This window comes from Sorex fumeus, unplaced genomic scaffold (genome assembly GCF_029834395.1).
Source record: "Sorex fumeus unplaced genomic scaffold, SorFum_2.1 ptg000024l, whole genome shotgun sequence".
NCBI lineage: Eukaryota > Metazoa > Chordata > Mammalia > Eulipotyphla > Soricidae > Sorex > Sorex fumeus.
Genome location: NW_026606081.1, coordinates 36,533,661 through 36,553,140, shown reverse-complemented (window position 1 = coordinate 36,553,140; position 19,480 = coordinate 36,533,661). Strand labels below are relative to the sequence as shown.

At 41.2% G+C, this 19,480-nt stretch overlaps 1 protein-coding gene across 7 annotated transcripts in view; it reads left to right on the top strand.

The window, feature by feature from the left end:
- Window positions 1–19,480, top strand: part of NEK1 (NIMA related kinase 1) — a 154,739-nt gene that overhangs the window by 31,243 nt on the left and 104,016 nt on the right. For all 7 annotated transcript variants that reach the window (XR_008792455.1, XM_056113833.1, XM_056113829.1 and 4 more), the window contains exons 8-11: window positions 866–920; window positions 4,244–4,444; window positions 7,588–7,642; window positions 12,289–12,440. Coding sequence is in view for 6 of the 7 variants with exons in the window: in XM_056113833.1 (XP_055969808.1) it covers window positions 866–920; window positions 4,244–4,444; window positions 7,588–7,642; window positions 12,289–12,440 (463 nt within the window). In the remaining variant the exon portion in view is untranslated. The remainder of the gene's footprint in view (window positions 1–865; window positions 921–4,243; window positions 4,445–7,587; window positions 7,643–12,288; window positions 12,441–19,480) is intronic.

The window sequence follows — 19,480 nt, the reverse complement described above, 5'->3', positions numbered from 1 at the left end:
ATAATTTCAACTTTTGGGAGCAGTGGTTTTTGTTTTCATTGACTTCTTAGAATGGTGGTTCTTATTAGAATAGCTACAGTACCTCTCTTAAGCATGAATTAATTTTTTGTAAAAAATAGAATGGTCAGGGCTGGAGTGATAGCACAATGGGGAGGGTGTTTGCCTTGCATGCAGCCGACCTGGGTTTGATTCCCAGTATCCCATATGGTCCCCTGAGCACCGCCAGGAGTACAGAGCCAGGAGTAATCCCTGTACATCACTGGGTATGACCCAAAAAGCAAAAATAATAATAATAATATTAATAAAATAAATTTTCTTGATTGCATTACTTTAAAAAAAATGGAGTGGTCTTTTTATTATGAAAGAGCCTGTTTAAGAAATGAGAAAAGATCAAATGTCAAGAAACATAGCTAAAATTTCTTTAAGTACAAAAACTAATGTTTACTTTTATATAACATTTTAACTGACTATTGTAGGTTTCCTTTTTAATTTTAGAAAATTAGTTTTTTCTTCATGTTCATTAGAGCAATATTTTGCTTTTCATATTTAAACATTTTTGGTATTTTGCAGGTACTTGAACAAAGCAGCTTGACTTTTGTAAATTAAATAATGGACTACCCATGAAATTTGCAAGTCTGTTTCAAATATACTTCTTCAGTGAAATTTTAAATCTGTCACCTACTCAACCATTCTCTTTCGAACCTGAAACAGCTGCTTTGATCATTTGGTTAGGGCTGAAATTTCAAGTTTTGAAGGTTTTATTTTATATATATATTTAAAATTTTCATGTTGCATTTGCTTTCTTTAAATGATTTAAACATAAATTCTCATAAGTATTGAAATGTCTTATTTTTTTCTTTTATAGTGACATTTGGGCTCTTGGTTGTGTCCTGTATGAGATGTGTACTCTTAAACATGCAGTAAGTAGAAATGACTGAAATAGTAAAAAAAAACTATGTCAAAGTTACTCAAATTTTTATTTTATTTGTTTAAAATTTTTATTAGTGAGACACCATGAGGTACAGTTGTAGACTTACAAATTTTTGTGCTTGGGCACTCAAATTTTTATTTTATTTTTATTTTATTTTATTTTTTTATAATTTATTTATTTATTGAATCACTGTGGGAAAAGTTAGAGCTATCAGGTTTAGGTCTCAGTCATGTAAATATCAAACACATTTCCCTTTACCAATACTTATTTTTAACCGTGAACCCCAATAGAACCCCACCTCCCACCCCTCCCAATTCCCGTGAGGCAGATGAGTTCTAGTTAACACTCTGTCTACTTTGACTAGATTCACTGTTTCGATAAAAGATGCACCATTATTATTTAGAGTTTACGACCCCCCTCCCCCCCCAAATCAGACATGCTGAAAAAGCGTTGTGAAATGATTTGCTTTCTATAGCTGGGTTTAAGAATTAAATGTTGTCACCCGCAGCCGCGCGGTTTTGGATTTCTGCTATTTTACTTATTAACCCTGGAAGTATTTCTATTAAAAGTTAGATAGTTAAGAGATTGGTTTCTGTGCTCTGGAGTCGTGGCCGTGCCGGAGAGCCGCTCGTGGGGGGCAACTGGTGGCCTCGGTAGGGCGTGAAGGATGAACCGGAACGCCCCCTTCCCATGAGGTTTTAGTCGCCCCCGCACCCCCGGCTCATACCTGTTCTCCACAAGGCTCCCGTGCGGCCGCCATCTTTCTTTCCAGAGAGGAGAGGGCGAATGGGGCAACACCCTTTCCCCTCCGGGCAGGCATGATGGCGCGGTTTAACACATAGTCAATTCACTTTTCTGCTCCAAGCGGCTGGTTTTCTGCGCTAAGTCCTTGTGCTTCTGGGGCCGTGGCCGTGCTGGAGAGCCGCTCGTGGGGGGCAACTGGTGACCTTGGTAGGGCGTGAAGGACGGTCCGGAACACCCCCCTTCCCATGCACTCAAATTTTTAAAACTCATCTTTAACATAACTCTTGTACTAAATATTTTCATTTAAAAAGTTTTTTTTATTTTTAAATTTCATTTTCATGTGGTTGTTCACATTAATTGGTTATATTCAGTATTTCGATACCAATCCCACTACCATTACATCTTCCCACCACCATTCAACTCTGTCTGTCACAGGCAGGTAATTTATTTTCTATTGCTTATTATGAATATCATGAGCGTTCCTGGAATTCTAAAATTGTAAATGATTGGGGTCTGGAGACTTCTCTGTAGGGAGCTAACCCATTTTGAATTCATGTGTGAGTCTCTGGCCAGAGGCAGTTCATGGGTGTGACAGCCAGGACCCCCCCAAGGGAAGGGGGATGGGAAGGGACGGCCCTTCAGTCCCTGGTCCCCGCATACTTGGGTTTTTCTTCTGGAAGTTTGTGGCCCCCAGGGGTTCATCAGGGCCGAGAGGGGACACCTGCTCCATCTGAGGTGCCCTGCTGAAATTGGCTCCGCCCAGGGTTCAGAGAGATCTCCAGCAAAAGCTGCTGTCTTCCAGGATTCACTGCTGAGCTCATTTTTTAAGATACTTTATCTTTCTGAAGTATATATGTTTCTTTATCACATATCATGGTCACGGTCTTCCTGTTGTTCATTGATTTGCTCGAGCGTGCCCAGTAACGTCTCCATCGTGAGACTTGTTGTTACTGTGATTGGCATATTGAATACATCACGGGTAGCTTGCCAGGCTCTGCCGTGCGGGCGAGATACACTCGGTAGCTTGCTGGGTTCTCTGAGAGGGGCGGAGGAATCGAACTCGGGTTGGCCATGTTGGCCACTTGTAAGGCAAACGCCCTACCGCTGTGCTATCGCTCCAGCCCTTTATATGATAAAAGTTTGTTAGTGTAATACACAGAACATATTTTTTCAAAAAATTGTACCTTAAAGACAAATTTGAGGTCTTCTTAATAAGTTCGTATGTTATATTGATATTTTAACTTAGCAAGTTATTTTAGTTTTATCCTCACAGTTGTTCTTAAAACATGCAAGTTGTTTAGGGTGGAGCTATCCGAATAATGTTTTTCAATGTATTTATTAAGGGATTTTTATCGATTCTCTTTAGAGTACTAAAAATATTTCACTTAAAGATATTTTACCTACTATTCCATGAAGGAGAGATTTTTATCCCAAATAGTTTGCATTTTAATTACTTTCCATTTCAAAATCTTGCTTTTAGTAAATCTTCATTGATTATATAATAATGTATATTATAGAAAACTTAAAGAAAATGCTTAAAAATATAAAGAAGTGAACAGATGTTAAAAAGTGCTTTTTCTAGCCATGAGTTCTCACAGTATCACAGTATCTTGCTTTCTTCTCAGCGTTCATCTAGGTTACTCTATAAATGACACTTCCCCCTTCCCTCTCTGTTGTGCTAATCAGGGTCTGCATGTACTTAAGGTGGGGTTTTCTCCCAAACAGCACCCCCTGCACCCCCCCACCCCCCCACCCCCCGCTTGGTAAGCTCTGTAGACCAGTTCTCAGTTTATGCCAGAATTTTACCAAACATATATATCCAAATATATGTATTATACATATATTATATATAATATATATATGTTATATGTGTGTGTGATCACACCTGACAGTGCTCATGCTCAAGGGTTACTCCTGCCTCAGCCTCAGAAATTACTCCTGGCGGTGTTCCAGGGACCATATAGGATGTCCTTCTATGCATGTTCCAGGGCACCACAGCCCCACCAGGGTCCCAATGTTCCTGCCCCTGTCCTATGCCCCCCACCATCCTACAGTGATATGCTTCTACTGAAGACCATAAAATTGTCTAGTATACCCAGTAAGGTGCTTACCTTGCATGAAGCATACCTAGGTTTGACCTCATTTGTTTTCTTGAGCACTGCCAGGAGTGTCTGAACCAGCAGTAGCCTCTGAGCATTGCTGGGTGTGGCCCAAGACCCCCCCCCAAAAAGAATTTATAAATATATGAAACTAACCAAGTGAACCTTGCTTAAGAGTGAGGCTTTTTAAACTTTTCCGCTCATGACCTTGTTCATTAGGTGACATAAAATATATAGTTATATAAAATAGGCATACAAATCTAACTTTTACTGATAATAAGTCATAAAGACATTTACTTAAAAAATATTTAAGTTAACCAGGAAGCTAGGCTTTAGAGACATGCTGGTTAAACTTTTTGGAAGAATATTGTCTTGTGTTTCATATTGATAGGAAAGGAACTGTTTTTAGTGTAGTTTTTCCTATTTTTCATTTGTCTTTATGTGTGCTGATTTATTTTCTGGATTTTAGTTTGAAGCTGGCAGTATGAAAAACCTGGTACTGAAGATAATATCTGGATCTTGTCCTCCTGTGTCTTTGCACTATTCTTCTGATCTCCGCAATTTGCTTTCTCAGTTATTTAAAAGAAATCCCAGGGAAAGACCATCAGTCAACTCCATATTGGAAAAAGGTTTCATAGCCAAACGCATTGAAAAGTTTCTTTCGCCTCAGGTAAGTGGTGTTTTGTTTTCTGACTATTAACTCAGCTGAAAAGTCAGGGTTTGTGCTTAATGAGGATACACTCTCCTTGGTTTTGGTGAGAAGCCCAAATTTGGGGGTAATGATGTGCCTTAAGACTGGCAAAGGGGCTGGAGAAGATAGTACACAACTAAGGTACCCACCTTACATGCTAGACTGACTTTCATCCCCAGCACCACTAGGAGTGACCCCTGAGCACTGCCAGGTGTGGCCTAAAAATCCAAATCTTTCTCACAAAGAGAAATCTTATGGTGAAGTCACCTTTCTTTTTATTTTTATGTGGTTCTTTCTCTTTTTCACTGGTGAGACTGAAAGAGGTAAGACTGTGCCTCCTCTCAATACTTGATAATTCACTTCTGATAATTCTTCTTTTTTTTTTGGTTGGGGGGCTTTTTGGGTCAAACGTGGTGATGCTCAGGAGGTTACTCCTGGCTCTACACTCGGGAAATACTCCTGGCAGTGCTCAGGGGACCATATGGGATGCCAGGGATCTTACAGGCAAGATAAATGCCTTCCCCACTGTCTGTCGCTCTGGCCCCCATTTCCAATACTTCTGATTATGTCAATCAGTGGGTTGGGTTTTTTCCCCACTTCTGCCCATTTTCTAACAACACTGTCTACCCAGAATCAATGTTAGATTTAATAGGTTAAAGGTTCATTGTCACAAGACTCTTGTCATTCATTCACCAGTCCTGAGTCTATGTTGCCAGCGGTGATAGCGAGTCACCAGCTCTAAGTAGACTCTCCTGAGAACTACCCCCTCTGCCCCGTCCCCCCACCTGCCCAGGGTTGGTGGGTTTTCCAGGACACTTAACAGCTCGCAGATACAGTTACTTACTGCTTCCCAGTTGATTGAAAGGGAAACAGATGAACACTATTTGAAGAGATATGAAGGTAGGTCTCATAAGAGTTCCAATCCTGGGAGATTCTTATTATGTATAATTGAGATAAGTTGATATATAGCTATATGTCATTTTTAGATATACAACATGATTCACTATTCCCACAGTGAAATGTTCACGTTAAGTACAGTTAATGTATTCATCTTTAGTCATGGTTTTAAGGGTTTTTTTTTTTTTGTAAAGCAAGATACTTTTCACTGAAACTTAGAATGATGTGAGGGGAGAGAAAGAGAGGAAGTACGTGTTTGAGAGAGAACACAGGCTTCTCCAGAGTGGAAAAGGTATAGGCACAGACAGGCGAGCAAGAGACCTGTTAAGAGAAAACACTGGTTGGGGCTGGAGCGATAGTACAGTGGTTAGGGCATTTTCCTTGCACGCAGCTGACCCAGGTTCAATTCCCGGCATCCCATATGGTTCCCCAAGCACCACCAGGAGTAATTGCTGAGTGCAAAGCCAGGGGTAACCCCTGAGCATCACTGGGTGTGACCCACAAAGCAAAAAAAAAAAAAAGAGAGAGAGAACTCTGGCTTGGAGAGCAAGCATGATTCACGTTTTATGTAAGTGATAAGGATGGATATTTCAGATCTACTTTAAAATATGGCCACTGTAGCTGGAGCAGTCGTGCAGCTGGTACAGAGATAACTCAGCTGACCTGAGTTTGATCCAATTTCCTCCCAGCCCACCAGGAGTAATTTCTGAGTGTAGAGCCAGGAGAAACCTCTGAGCACTGCCGGTGTGGTCCAAATGCAAACAAACATTAGCAAAGAAAAAAAAAATGTTATTTATTTTGGGAGTGCCCCCAAGTGGTTCTTGTGGGTCCTGGTGCCACTTCTGGTACTAAACACCTGGACTGGTGATTCAGGTAGTGCCAGGGTCTGGAGCTACAGTGCTGCTCAGCTCTGTGGTCACAGAGTGGGATCTCCAGCACCGTGCTCTGCAGTGCGATGAGGCCCGGAGCTACCAAGCAGCCCGTAGGCAGCCTCATCTTTGCCTAATTACTGTATCTCCTGGCCCCTAAGCCTTAATTAATCTAATAACATCTGGATAGTGAAAAACTAGATTGAACAGCAGAGCATAGAGATTCTGCAATCATCTAAGTCCTCTTTCTTTGAATTTATATTTGCATTAGTATAGGAAAAAAGACTCATTTAGGTAATGGGGAAAATTAATTTGGTGTAAACTGGAGGTCACAAGGCATTCATTTTCTTTCACAAAAAAGGAAAAACTATAGATTTTTCCAAAGAGGAAGTGCACTGACACAGTTGCTCTGATTTGCCTGTGACTTCCAAGCTGTGATTGTCAAACTTTAGCATACATGAAAATTTCCTGGAAAGCAATGCTGAATGCCACTTCCTGAATTCTAGTCTAGTAGCTGAAACAGAGCCTTAAAATTTGCATATTTAATAAAATTGTGATCAACAGTGTTTTCTGCATGTGAAGACTTTGAAAATTAATGCTCTAGGGGGAACCAAGGTTGACTATCTTACATCCTAGGTCATTTGCCTTTAGTGCATTGCTAAAATTTACCATTGCTGCTGTGGTAATATTTCCTCAAAAAAAAAATCCTGACTTATGTTGAGTTCTGTCTTTGTTGATATCACAGTTTTGCACTTAGGGGGAAGATGTAGTGGTTGGAAATGACTTGCAGAAAATACTCATGATTTTTACTGCTCAAAATAAGTTTATTAATGCTCAGGAATAAATAGTGGAGTGTTTAGTAATAATAAGAGATACTTTTATGTAATTATGTAAGAATATTCAAATATTTATCAAGAAGCAATTTATTATATTTTGCTAAGAGTAAAAGCTCATTGGAGATATTTGGGAGATTCAGAGGAAAATTGAAATAATTGAGAAGCTAATCTGAGGAAAGGAATAATGAAGTTCCTCAGTTTTTAATAAATGAGAAATATCGAAGAACATAAAACATTGAGATTATTCCCAGAAAGAAGACAGTTTCATTAAATCGTTGAGATCCAGAGCAGGAGAGCAATATTGCAGGTTGGTTAATTTGAGAAGTAAGCCTGTCTGTAGAAATAAGATTAGAAAAGAGTTGGTGTGAGAATGATGTGGTGATGGATTACTTGGGGTTTTTTTGGCAATTTGTTTGACCACATAATTGTTACTGGAAAAAAAAAGTTTTGTAATTATGTATGCTTTTTTTAAAAAATTTTAACATTTTTTCTAACTTTTTTCCCCCTCTTTTAATCCAAGCTTATTGCAGAACAATTTTGTCTAAAACCGTATTCCAGGTTGAAAGCCCTGCCAGGTAAGTGAATTTAATATTAATACTTTTGCCTATTTGAGATAGTTAATATGCTAATAGTTAATGCTATTGATAAATGTAAATGGAGTGAGTTAAGATAATTCTAGCATCAATTTAAAAGTAAGCCCAGCTTTAATTTTTTTTTATGTTATATGACAATATGCAACAGTTTCTCAACTAGTAACAAAACTCTCATCTTTTTTTGGTCTGCCTTAAAGTAAAGTAAAGTAAAGGCCCTCCCGTTGATCATCGATTTGCTTGAGCGGGCCCAGTAACGTCTCCATTGGAGACCTTGTTGTTACTGTGTTTGGCATATCGAATACGTCACGGGGAGCTTGCCAGGCTCTGCCGTGCGGGCGAGATATTCTCGGGAGCTTGCCGGGCTCTCCGAGAGGGGCAGAGGAATCGAACTTGGGTCGGCCATGTTGGCTGCGTGCAAGGCAAATGCCCTAAATGAAATCATTCTTGAAATCTTTGTCAGATACTTATTTAGAATGTTTTAAAGTATCCTAGATAAGTATACATATTTACATAAAATACTTTTCTTTGACAAATATTTCATAGCTTAAAAATAGTTTTAGGTAAATTAATGTAAAATAGGGCATCTTGCCAAGATATATACATATATGAATATATTTTTTTATATTTTTATTTTATTTTTTTTCTTTTTGGGTCACACCCGGCGATGCACAGAGGTTATTCCTGGCTTTGCACTCAGGGTGCACCTGGCGGTGCTCAGGGGACCATATGGGATGCTGGGAATCGAACCAGGGTCGGCCATGTGCAAGGCAAACGCTCTACCTGCTGTGCTATCGCTCCAATCCCTATATTTTTCTTTTATTTTTTAAATTTTTTATTTATTTATTTTTTCTTTTTGGGTCATACCCAGAGATGCACAGGGGTTACTCCTGGCTCTGCACTCAGGAATCACTTCTGGCGATGCTCAGGGGACCATATGGAATGCTCAAATTGAACCCGGGTTGGCCGCGTGCAAGGCAAATGCCCTCCCCACTGTGCTATTGCTCCAGCCCCTATTTTTCTTTTAAATATGGCCAGGGATAGTTGAATATTTGCAGTTTTCTGTGTGTGTTTACCATATATGTATCTAAATATATATATATATTTAGGATCCAGACTGCTACAGTGGCTAGAGTGCTTGTCTTGCATGTGACTGATCCAGGTTTAATCCCCAGCATCCTATATGGCTCCCGTAGTGTTCCACCATGAGTGATCCCCGAGCACAGAATCAGGAGTATTCCTGAGCACTGCTAAGTGTGGCCCAGAAACTAAATATATATGTTTGTATTTCTGTGTGTGTGTGTGTGTGTGTGTGCTTATACATGTATATACTTAAATTTGGGTTATAGGGAACATTTTTTTTCCTACATGGGATGAGTTTAGAATAGATTTCTAAAATCCATACAAGTTACTTAAGATTTGAAGAGTGTATTGTTTTTAAAGCATTATTCTTTTTATTTTTTTACTCTTTTCATTGTACTCCATTTTGTTTTTACTAAAGTAATAAAACTGAGTCCATGTAAGTTGGAAGGGCATAGCAGTGCATTCTCAGAGTCTTACACTCAGTGTCTTAATATGTAGATTGTCAATTCCAAGAAAATTAACTTACTCTAAACAAAATTCACCAGACATGGACAGAGAACGGAGGCAGCTTGTCTGTCTCCGGGCAGTCATGCTTCTTGAGAAGTCCAATCTTAATCAAAAGTCTATTGTCACACAGACCAGGAGTTCCTCATGCCAGCACATTCTTCCCAGCTGGATAAGACTGTTTAGGAATTAGAAAGTTATAAGAGGAGTTGGGTGAATAAAATACTTAATTTAATTGCATGAGACTATTTGTGTAAAACTATAACCTTTTTGGTCTCTAATTCCTGTAAACTTTGTCTTATCGAAAACCTTGTCACCGAGCTTGAGAAGTGCTCAAAAATCAGTTGAGTTGGGGCCAAATATATAGTGCTGTGGGTAAGGCCAGCCGCTAGGAGCACGGCCCTGAGTGATCCCCTGAGTACAGAGCCACAAGTAACCCAGTCTCTTGGCAAGTGTGGCCCCCAAACAAAAACAAACAAAACTCAGACAAGTCATTTCTTCTCTGGAACGTGAATGAGAGCAGTGCATGTCTGCTTCTTGGGACTGTGTATTTTAATATTTTCTTCATGTTAAACAGATTAAGATCATGTGCCTTTGTATAGCAACATTCTCATTTGATCTTCATAGGAGTTTTTTTTTTCTGACATTTCATCTTCCTGTCAGAATAGTTTTGGAATATGGATTTGAAAAACTTTACTCTCCAGCATAATTATTTATGAATATCTAAGCTGCCAATTGTATGACTAATGCCTTCCTAAATTTTATGATTTGTTAAATTATATGGTTCACGTGTTCATTATAAAATTTAAAAAAATTCTTTTTCCCCCTGTTTTATTTTATATGGGCAACTAGTTGGTGTCATGACTAGGTTTGAGGGTGGCTTTTTTTTTTTCATTCATTTTTATTAGTGAAACACCATGAAGTACAGTTGTAGATTTACAAATTTTTGTGCTTGGGTTTCGATTATACAATGATCAAATACCCATCCCTCCACCAGTGCCCATTTTCCACCACCACGGGTCCCAGCATCCCTCCCACCCCCCATCCCCCCCGTCCCACCCTGCCTCTGTGGCAGGGCATTCCTTTTGTTCTCTCTCTCCTTTTGGCTGTTGTGGTTTGCAAAAGAGGAATTGAGTGCCAATCATGTTCAGTCCATAGTCTGCTTTCAACATGCATCTCCCATCATGGGAGGATCCTGCAAACACCCTTTATTTGGTGCTTCCTTCTCTATCTGAGCTGCCCTTTCCCCTAGAATGCCCGGCTGGCCGCTAAGCCATGGAGTAATCCTCCTGGTACTGATCTCGGCTGTTCTTGGGTATTAATCTCCTATTTTGTTACTTTATGTCCTCCAGATGAATGCAATCTTTTTACGTCTGTCCCTCTCTTTCAGACTCATTTAGCTTAGCATGATACTTTCCATGTAGTACCACTTGTATGTAAATTTCATGACTTCATCTTTTCTAACAGCTACATAGTGTACTCCATTGTGTAAATGTACCAAAGTTTCTTTAACCAGTCATCTGTTCTCGGGCACTCAGGTCTTTTCCAGATTCTGGCTATTGTAAAGAGTGTTGCAATGAACAAACAAGTGCAGATGTCACTTCAACTATACTTTTTTGCCTCTCTGGGATATATTCCCAGGAGTGGTATTTCTGGGTCAAATGGGAGATCAAATTCTAATTTTTTGAGAATCGTCCATACTGTTTTCCAAAAGGGTTGGACCAGTTGGCATTCCCACCAGCAGTGAAGGAGGGTCCCTTTTTCACCACATCCGTGCCAACACCGGTTGCTTTTGTTCTTTTGGATGTGGGCCTGTCTCTGTGGTGTGAGATAATATCTCATTGTTGTTTTGATCAGCATCTCCTTGATGATTAATGATGTAGAGCATTTTCTCATGTGCCTGTTAGCCATTCAGATTTCTTCTTCGAGAACGTTTCTGTTCATTTTGTCACCCCATTTTTTTATGGGGTTGGATGTTTTCTTGTGGAGTTCAACCAGTCCTTGTATATCCTTGATATCAACCCCTTGTTGGATGTATATTCGGAAAATATCCTTTCCCATTCTGTAGACTGTCTTTGTAATTTGGTCACCGTGAAACCGAATTTTTTTTAACATATTTTTTTGACAGCTTTATTGAGATATAATCTGCAGACTACTCAGTTCACCTACTTAAAGTCTGTATGTTGGTGATTTTTAAAGTGCATTCATGTCTTTGTGCAGTCAGTCAGGTTTAGAATGTGTTTACTTCTTTTTCTTTTTGTTTTTATTCCCCTCCCCCTCTTCTCCCTCCCCTTCTTTCTCTTCTTTCAGGCTTTCTGCTGAAGTGCTCAAGGACTACTCTTGCCTTGGTGCTTGCTGGTGGTTTCCCTCATTGTTAGGGCACCATGTAGTGCTCTGGGTAGATCCTGAGGCTCTAGTCATGTTAAAACAAGTGCTCCAGTCCTTCAAGCTATAGCCTGACCCTGGCATATATTTTTTGTGTGTTCTTGTTGGCCACACCCAGTGATGCTCAGGGGTTGCTCCTGACTCTGCACCCAGGAATCACTGGCTGCATGCTCTGGGGACCATATAGGTAGGTGCTGGGGATTAAATCCGATTTGGCTGCATGCAAGGTTAGAGCCTTACCTGCTGTATTATCTCTCTGACCCTATATATATATATATATATTTTTTTTTTAACTTGGGGCATTTTAACATCTTAGATGAATGTGACTTTCGACTTCTTTCAAAAAGTGACTTTATTTTAAATAGTTACAGTGAAAGAACTCACATTTAGTAAGGAATAAAGAGAATATTAGATAAAAAAACTCAAGTTTTATTTATTTGCTTTTGGGGCCACACTCGGCAGTGCTCTGACTTTGGGGATCTCATGCAATATCAGGAATCAAAGCAGGAATCAAGTCAGGCACTCTACCTGCTGTATTATCACTCTGGCCATGAAAAATACCAAGTTTTAAATCTGTAAAAAATAGTAAAGTGCTCTCAAAGAATTTTTAAAAGATTTAACATTATGAACTCTGACTTTTATTTTTTTTAAATATTTAGCTAAAAGACCAGCTTCAGGACAAAGTGTTGCTTCTCCAGTGTCTGCTCAGAAAATCACAAAACCAGCTGCTAAATATGGAGTATCTTTACTGCATAAGAAAAATGGGGATAAAAAATTAAGTGAAAAGAAACCACTTCAAAAATATAAACAGGTATGATCATGTCATAAACTGTGTTAATAACAAATTCAGCTTAACTGAACTAAGTTGTAGACCATTCTAGTTTCTTGATAGTCACAGGATTGTTTTAATTATGCTTCTGATGAACATTGTTCTTGACTGCATTGTCTTCTACAACAAAGATGTCTTACAGAAAACATCACGGTCACAGTCCTCCCATTGTTCATCAATATGCTCGAGCAGGCCCAGTAACATCTCCATCGTGAGACTTATTGTTACTGTATTTGGCATATTGAATACATCACGGGTAGCTTGCCAGGCTTTGCCGTGCAGGCGAGATACTCTCGGTAGCTTGCTGGGCGCTCCAAGAGGGGTGGAGGAATTGAACCCGGCTCGGCCAGGCTGGCTGGGCGCAAGACAAATGCTCTACCACTGTGCTATCGCTCTAGCCCAACAGAAAACATAGAAGCATTAAATATGTTACGTGTAGCAAAAAATTGATATTTCAAATGAATTATTTTTTTTAACAGTCAAAGCAGAGCTATTTATTTTTGGATTTGGAATTTGTTTTTTGGGCCACACCCTGCAATGCTCAGGGATTACTCCTGGCTCTGCACCAGGAATTGCCCCTGGTGGTGCTTAGGGAACCACATTGAATGCTGGGGATCGAACACAGGTCAGCCATGTGCAAAGCAAATGCTCTTCCCACTGCACTGTCACTCCAGCCAGCTATTTGTTTTTGAGCAAAATGCAGCTAAGTGTCTAAAACATTGTGTATGTATCTGGGAATCTTTATATTTTGTGTTTGAGAGTTCATAATCAGGTGAGAAATCAAAATAGCATTAGAAGGACTATGAAGTCTCTTCTGTACTAATTTGAATGAAAATAAGATCTGGGGGACCAGAACAATAGCAGAGTGGGCAAGGCATTTCGCGCATTGCACAGGGCTGACCTGTGTCCAATCCCCAGCATCCTATATGTCCCCAAACTGCTGGAATGATCTGAGTGTAGAGCCAGGAGTAAGCCCTGAGCACCAGTAGGTGTTGCCAAAACAAAACAAACAAACAAAAAATAACCCCAAAAGACAAATTCAGATTTGTAATATTTAGGTGACAATCTAAGATAAAAGGTAAAGGCCCTCCCGTTGATCATCGATTTGCTCGAGCGGGCCCAGTAACGTCTCCATTGGAGACTTTGTTGTTACTGTGTCTGGCATATCGAATACTCTCGGTAGCTTGCCGGGCTCTCCGAGAGGGGCGGAGGAATCGAACTCGGGTCGGCCATGTTGGCCGCTTGTAAGGTGAACGCCCTACCACTGTGCTATAAGAAGATAGTATTATAGGAAATTAACACTTTTCTTCATGCAAATTATTTGGAGTATGGAATCTGTTTTGTTTTGGACTTCATAGACCAATGCGTATATGTGGTACACTGCTCAGACACGTTTATACCCCGATGTAAAGTTGACTTCATAGTAGGAATAATTAGTCACTTTTGTTAAAGCCTATGGAGCTTAATGGGGCTTGGGAGACACTCAGAGGTCTGGAGCACGTGCTTTGTGTATGAAAGCCCTGGGCTCAATCCCCACCTGGCATGTGCGATTTTCTCAACTCTGCCAGGAGAGGCTTCAGAGCCCCTCCTGCCATCAGCGCTGCTGGCTACCCCCACCCCCCAACATGAAGAGGATTCAAAAATGATGATTGTAAGTCAGTATTTACTTGCATTATTGACATGCACAGCAGTGCCCAGGGATTACTCCTGACTCTGTGCCCAGGGATCAGTCCTGGTTGGGCTCAGGGAACTGTTTGTGGTTCTGGGGATTCGAACCTGGGTCAGCTGCATGCAAAGCAACTACCTTCTCTGTTGTACTGTCTCTCTGGCCCCCACATAATTATTAACTGTCTATATTGTGTATATGTACATGTGTATACATATATATGTATATGTGTATATGGCTCTATACTATGAAGGCTTTTTTTTTTTTTTTGAGTCACACTCAGGGATGCAGAGGGGTTACTCCTGGCTCGGCACTCAGGAATTACTCCTGACGGTGCTCGGGGGACCATATGGGATGCTGGGAATCAAACCCGAGTTACCTGCATACAAGGCAAACACCCTACCCTCTGTGCTATTGCTCCAGCCCTGTACTGCAGGCTTTCTTAGCCCCTTTCCAGCCACGGGCCCCTTCTGACCTTGTTTTGCTGGTGTGGTTCTCTTGTCTCCTTCCATGGCGCCTCATTTACGAGAAATTTTAATCTATGCCTCCTTTGGAATATCCTGGGGCCCCACAGGAGGCCATTTGTTTGTTTGTTTTCTGGTTTTTGTAAAACTTTAGTTTTTATTACTAAGAAAAATCATAAAAAGATTTGTGTACTGTAAAAACTTGATCCAGTTCTTATCCTTTTAAAGACATGGTTATTAAGCCACCAGAGGGAGCTCTGTGAATGTTTCAGTATTTCACTTCTGGTTTTAAAAAACAAAGCACCATGTATTTTTCTTAGCATGCATGTTTATGTAATCATATTTTCCTCTTCTGTGTTGAAAATAGTGTGCTGAAAATACCTAGGTAATCTAGAGCAACAGTTTTATATTTTTATTTCACAACTCCTTGGGTTTTACAAACATCAAAAGAGAAATATAATTTCTGCCATTGTGTGACTTTCCTAAGAGTGTATGGGTTCTTTCTTGTTTGGGGAAGGGTGTGTTCAGTGACTACCTCTTCCTCCTGACTCAGTGCTTAGGGGTAGTTCTGGTGGTTGAGGGAACTTTGTGGTGCCAGGGCTTGAACCCGGCTCAGAATGCAAACCTTTTTTCTTTTTTTGGCTTTTTTGGGTCACACCCGGCGATGCTTAGCTGTTATTCCTGACTGTGCCCTCAGAAATTACTCCTGGCAGTGCTCGGTGGCCCATTATGGAATGCTGGCGATGGAACCCGGCTCAGCTGCAAACACCCTCCCCATTGTACTATTGTTCTGGCCACACATGCAAGCCTTTTTGATCCTTCCAGTCCCTGTAGGGTAACCTAATTAAGCATTCTTGTTCTATATAATCATGTAATCTATTTCAAAGCTGGTCATAATGGTCATATACACTGAGGAATACGGTATCATTTGCCACACTTGGTAGTGTTTGCTCAGGGCTTATCGTTCTATACTTAGGGATCACTCTTGGCAGACTCAAAAGATTATATGGGGTACTAGGGATGGGTCAGCCGTGTGCAAAGCTAACGCCCTACTGTCCTGATGCTCTGGCCCCCTTCAATTAATATATGTTTTTTAATTTATTTTTTATTTTTTATTTATTGAATCAATGTGGGAAAGGTTACAAAGCTTTCAGGTTTAGGTCTCAGTCATGCAAATATCAAACACATTTCCCTTTACCAATACTTATTTTTTACCATGAAGAACCCCAATAAAACCCCACCCCCCACCCCTCCCAGTCCCTGTGAGGCAGATGAATTCTAATTAACACTCTATCTGCTTTGATTAGATTCATTGTTTCAATAAAAGATTCACCACTATTATTTAGAGTTTACCCGCTCCCCCCCCAAATCAGACATGCTGAAAAAGCATTGTGAAGTGATTTGCTTTCTACAGCTGGGTTCCAGAATTAAATGTTGGTTTTGGATTTCTGCTATTTAACCTATTGACCCTGGAAGTATTTCTACTGAAAGTCAGATAGTTAAGAAATTGGTTTCTGTGCTCTGGAGTCGTGGCCGTGCTGGAGAGCCGCTAGTGGGGGGCAACTGGTGGCCTCGGTAGGGCGTGAAGGGTGGACCGAAACGCCCCCCTTCCCATGAGGTTTTAGTCGCCCCCACATCCCCGGCTCATACATGCTGTCCACAAGGCTCCCATGCAGCCGCCATCTTTCTTTCCAGAGAGGAGAGGGCGAATGGGGCAACACCCTTTCCCCTCCGGACAGACATGATGGCCTGGATTAACGCATAGTCCTTTCACTTTTCTGCTCCAAGCTTCTGGGTTCTGCATTAAGTCCTTGTGCGTCTGGGGCCGTGGCTGTGCTCGAGAGCCGCTCGCGGGGGGCAACTGGTGACCTCGGTAGGGCGTGAAGGACGGACCGGAACGCCCCCCTTCCCATGGGGTTTTAGTCGCCCCCACACTCCAGGCTCATACCTGCTGTCCACAAGGCTCCCATGCAGCCGCCATCTTTCTTTCCAGAGAGGAGAGGGCGAATGGGGCAACACCCTTTCCCCTCCGGACAGACATGATGGCCTGGATTAACGCATAGTCCTTTCACTTTTCTGCTCCAAGCTTCCGGGTTCTGCATTAAGTCCTTGTGCTTCTGGGGCCGTGGCTGTGCTCGAGAGCCGCTCGCGGGGGGCAACTGGTGACCTCGGTAGGGCGTGAAGGACGGACCGGAACGCCCCCCTTCCCATGAGGTTTTAGTCGCCCCCACACTCCAGGCTCATACCTGCTGTCCACAAGGCTCCCATGTGGCCGCCATCTTTCTTTCCAGAGAGGAGAGGGCGAATGGGGCAACACCCTTTCCCCTCAGGGCAGACATGATGGCCTGGATTAACGCATAGTCCTTTAACTTTTCTGCTCCAAGCTGCTAGGTTCTGCATTAAGTCCTTGTGCTTCTGGGGCTGTGGCCGTGCTCCAAACTTAACTCTGATTTTCAGGGAGAAACGTTGGGTGGTTTACTTCCCGTTGATCACTTTGTATATAGAGAGATGTCCTAGTTCCTGCATACTCGAGCTGTGCTTGTAGAGGCTTCTGGTCACCGGGGTTCCATCTGGGGGAGGCGGGATGCAGTACCTACCCCATCTGGGACTTCCCGATGATCTCGGCTCTTTTTGGAACCTGTTTTTTTTTTTCCCTCCGGGAGCTGTGGATCCCGCCCTCCATGTAGTCCTTCTCTTCGGCTGAATGCTGTAAAGATGGCGCTGGGGGGCGGGCTGTGGGCGTGACTTCCGGAATCTGAGGTTACCTGGGAGTTGCAGTCCCGGCAGATTTGAGGAAAAGTCCTAGTTCCCGCATACTCGAGCTGTGCTTGTAGAGGCTTCTGGTCACCGGGGTTCCATCTGGGGGAGGCGGGATGCAGTACCTACCCCATCTGGGACTTCCCGATGATCTCGGCTCTTTTTGGAACCTGTTTTTTTTTTTTTTCCCTCCGGGAGCTGTGGATCCCGCCCTCCATGTAGTCCTTCTCTTCGGCTGAATGCTGTAAAGATGGCGCTGGGGGGCGGGCTGTGGGCGTGACTTCCGGAATCTGAGGTTACCTGGGAGTTGCAGTCCCGGCAGATTTGAGGAAAAGTCCTAGTTCCCGCATACTCGAGCTGTGCTTGTAGAGGCTTCTGGTCACCGGGGTTCCATCTGGGGGAGGCGGGATGCGGTACCTACCCCATCTGGGACTTCCGATGATCTCGGCTCTTTTTGGAACCTGTTTTTTTTTTCCCTCCGGGAGCTGTGGATCCTGCCCTCCATGTGGCCCTTCTCTTCGGCTGTATGCTGTAAAGATGGCCTCAATTAATATATTAAGGTTGTTTGATTTTGAGTTCAAAATTTCAGACTTGTGCAAGATGTGTTACATGACTAAACTCATGAAACGCCAAAAATCTAGACTCTAGGGCTTCGTGTCCAGAAGTTAAGATGTAGCAAGTCTTGGGTATTATCTATTTATATAACTTTATTGAGGGGCTAGGAAGATAGCTTAAGTGGCCCCAAATTCAGTCCCTGGTGTCACATTGGCCTAAAGCATGCTGGCCAAGCATTTGTGGAAATAGCCTGTATTTTTAAAAAGGTGTGATTCACATTGAATTCATATACAATTCATTCATTCAAAATTTGAAATTAAATGATATTTCTTGTATTCATAGAGTTATGTCATCATCATTTTAGTCAGCTCTAGTGATTTTTTTCTATTATTACCCCAGATATCAATTTCTACTAGCAATCAGTTCCCCTTCTTCCCCTACACTGTTATTTAGTCACAAATAAAAGTAGTGATTATTATTAAATCACTGTGAGATACATAGTTCTAAAGTTGTTCACAATAGGGTTTCAGTCATACAATGTTTTAACACCCATCCCTTCACCAGGGTACATATAAGTATACATTTTACCTTTTACCTTATCTGTGTATAATTTTTCTTGCACATAAGGGAATCATATAATTTTACATAAATGAAATAGTATAATACAGTCCTTTATATAGTGAATATGTAGTATTCTTCTGTTTTTATTTTTTATTGAATCACCAGTGACTTACAAAGTTACTTATGATTAGGTTTCAGTGATTCAGTTACTCATGATTGAGTTACAATGTTCCAACACCAGTATCTTCACGCTCCACCAATATTCCCAGTTTCCTTTCTGCCCTCCAACCTGCCTCTCATTACTGCTGAATTTTGTTTGTTTTCTGGTTCTGGTATATAATAAACATGTATAGTAGTACTCCTTGCTTTGATTTTTTTCTTGATGCTAGAGTTCAAATCCAGGTCCTTACACATGCAAGCAAGCCCTTTTCTGCTAAGATATATCCCCAATCCTGAACATAATGCCATATAACTAATAATTAACTTTTTTGGCTTTTGACCATACCCGGCAGTGTTCCAGGCTTCCTCCTGGTTCTGTGTTCTGTATGACTAATATTTGAAAGAAAGATTTCTCTTCAGTGTAGAACTTTTTAATGTTAGAAAACTTAAAATTAACATCTGTAGCTGATATTTTTTTCTCTTTGGTGAAGTAAGAAAGTTTTTATTGCAACGTATTTGGAAAGGTGTGAGGGGAGAGAAAGGGAGAAGTGTGTGTTCCAAAGCGCGCGCGGGCTTTCCCAGAGATGTAGAGACGAACAAGTGAGATACGCATTCAGGGGACAACAGGGGCTTTAAATGCAAGCTTGCATTTGGATCTAAGAACAGAACTTTTAAATTGAGGATTGGCTACAAACACTTTTTGTACCAGCATCAGCTTTTGTTTCCCTTTCATAAAGAGCACATGAAATATTGCATGATTCTTTATTTTTTGGGGAAAATACATTTAGAAAGAGAGTTTGCAGTATTGACCTTATGTTTCTTTTATTTTCATTTCCCAAAACTTTTAATTTTTTTAGATG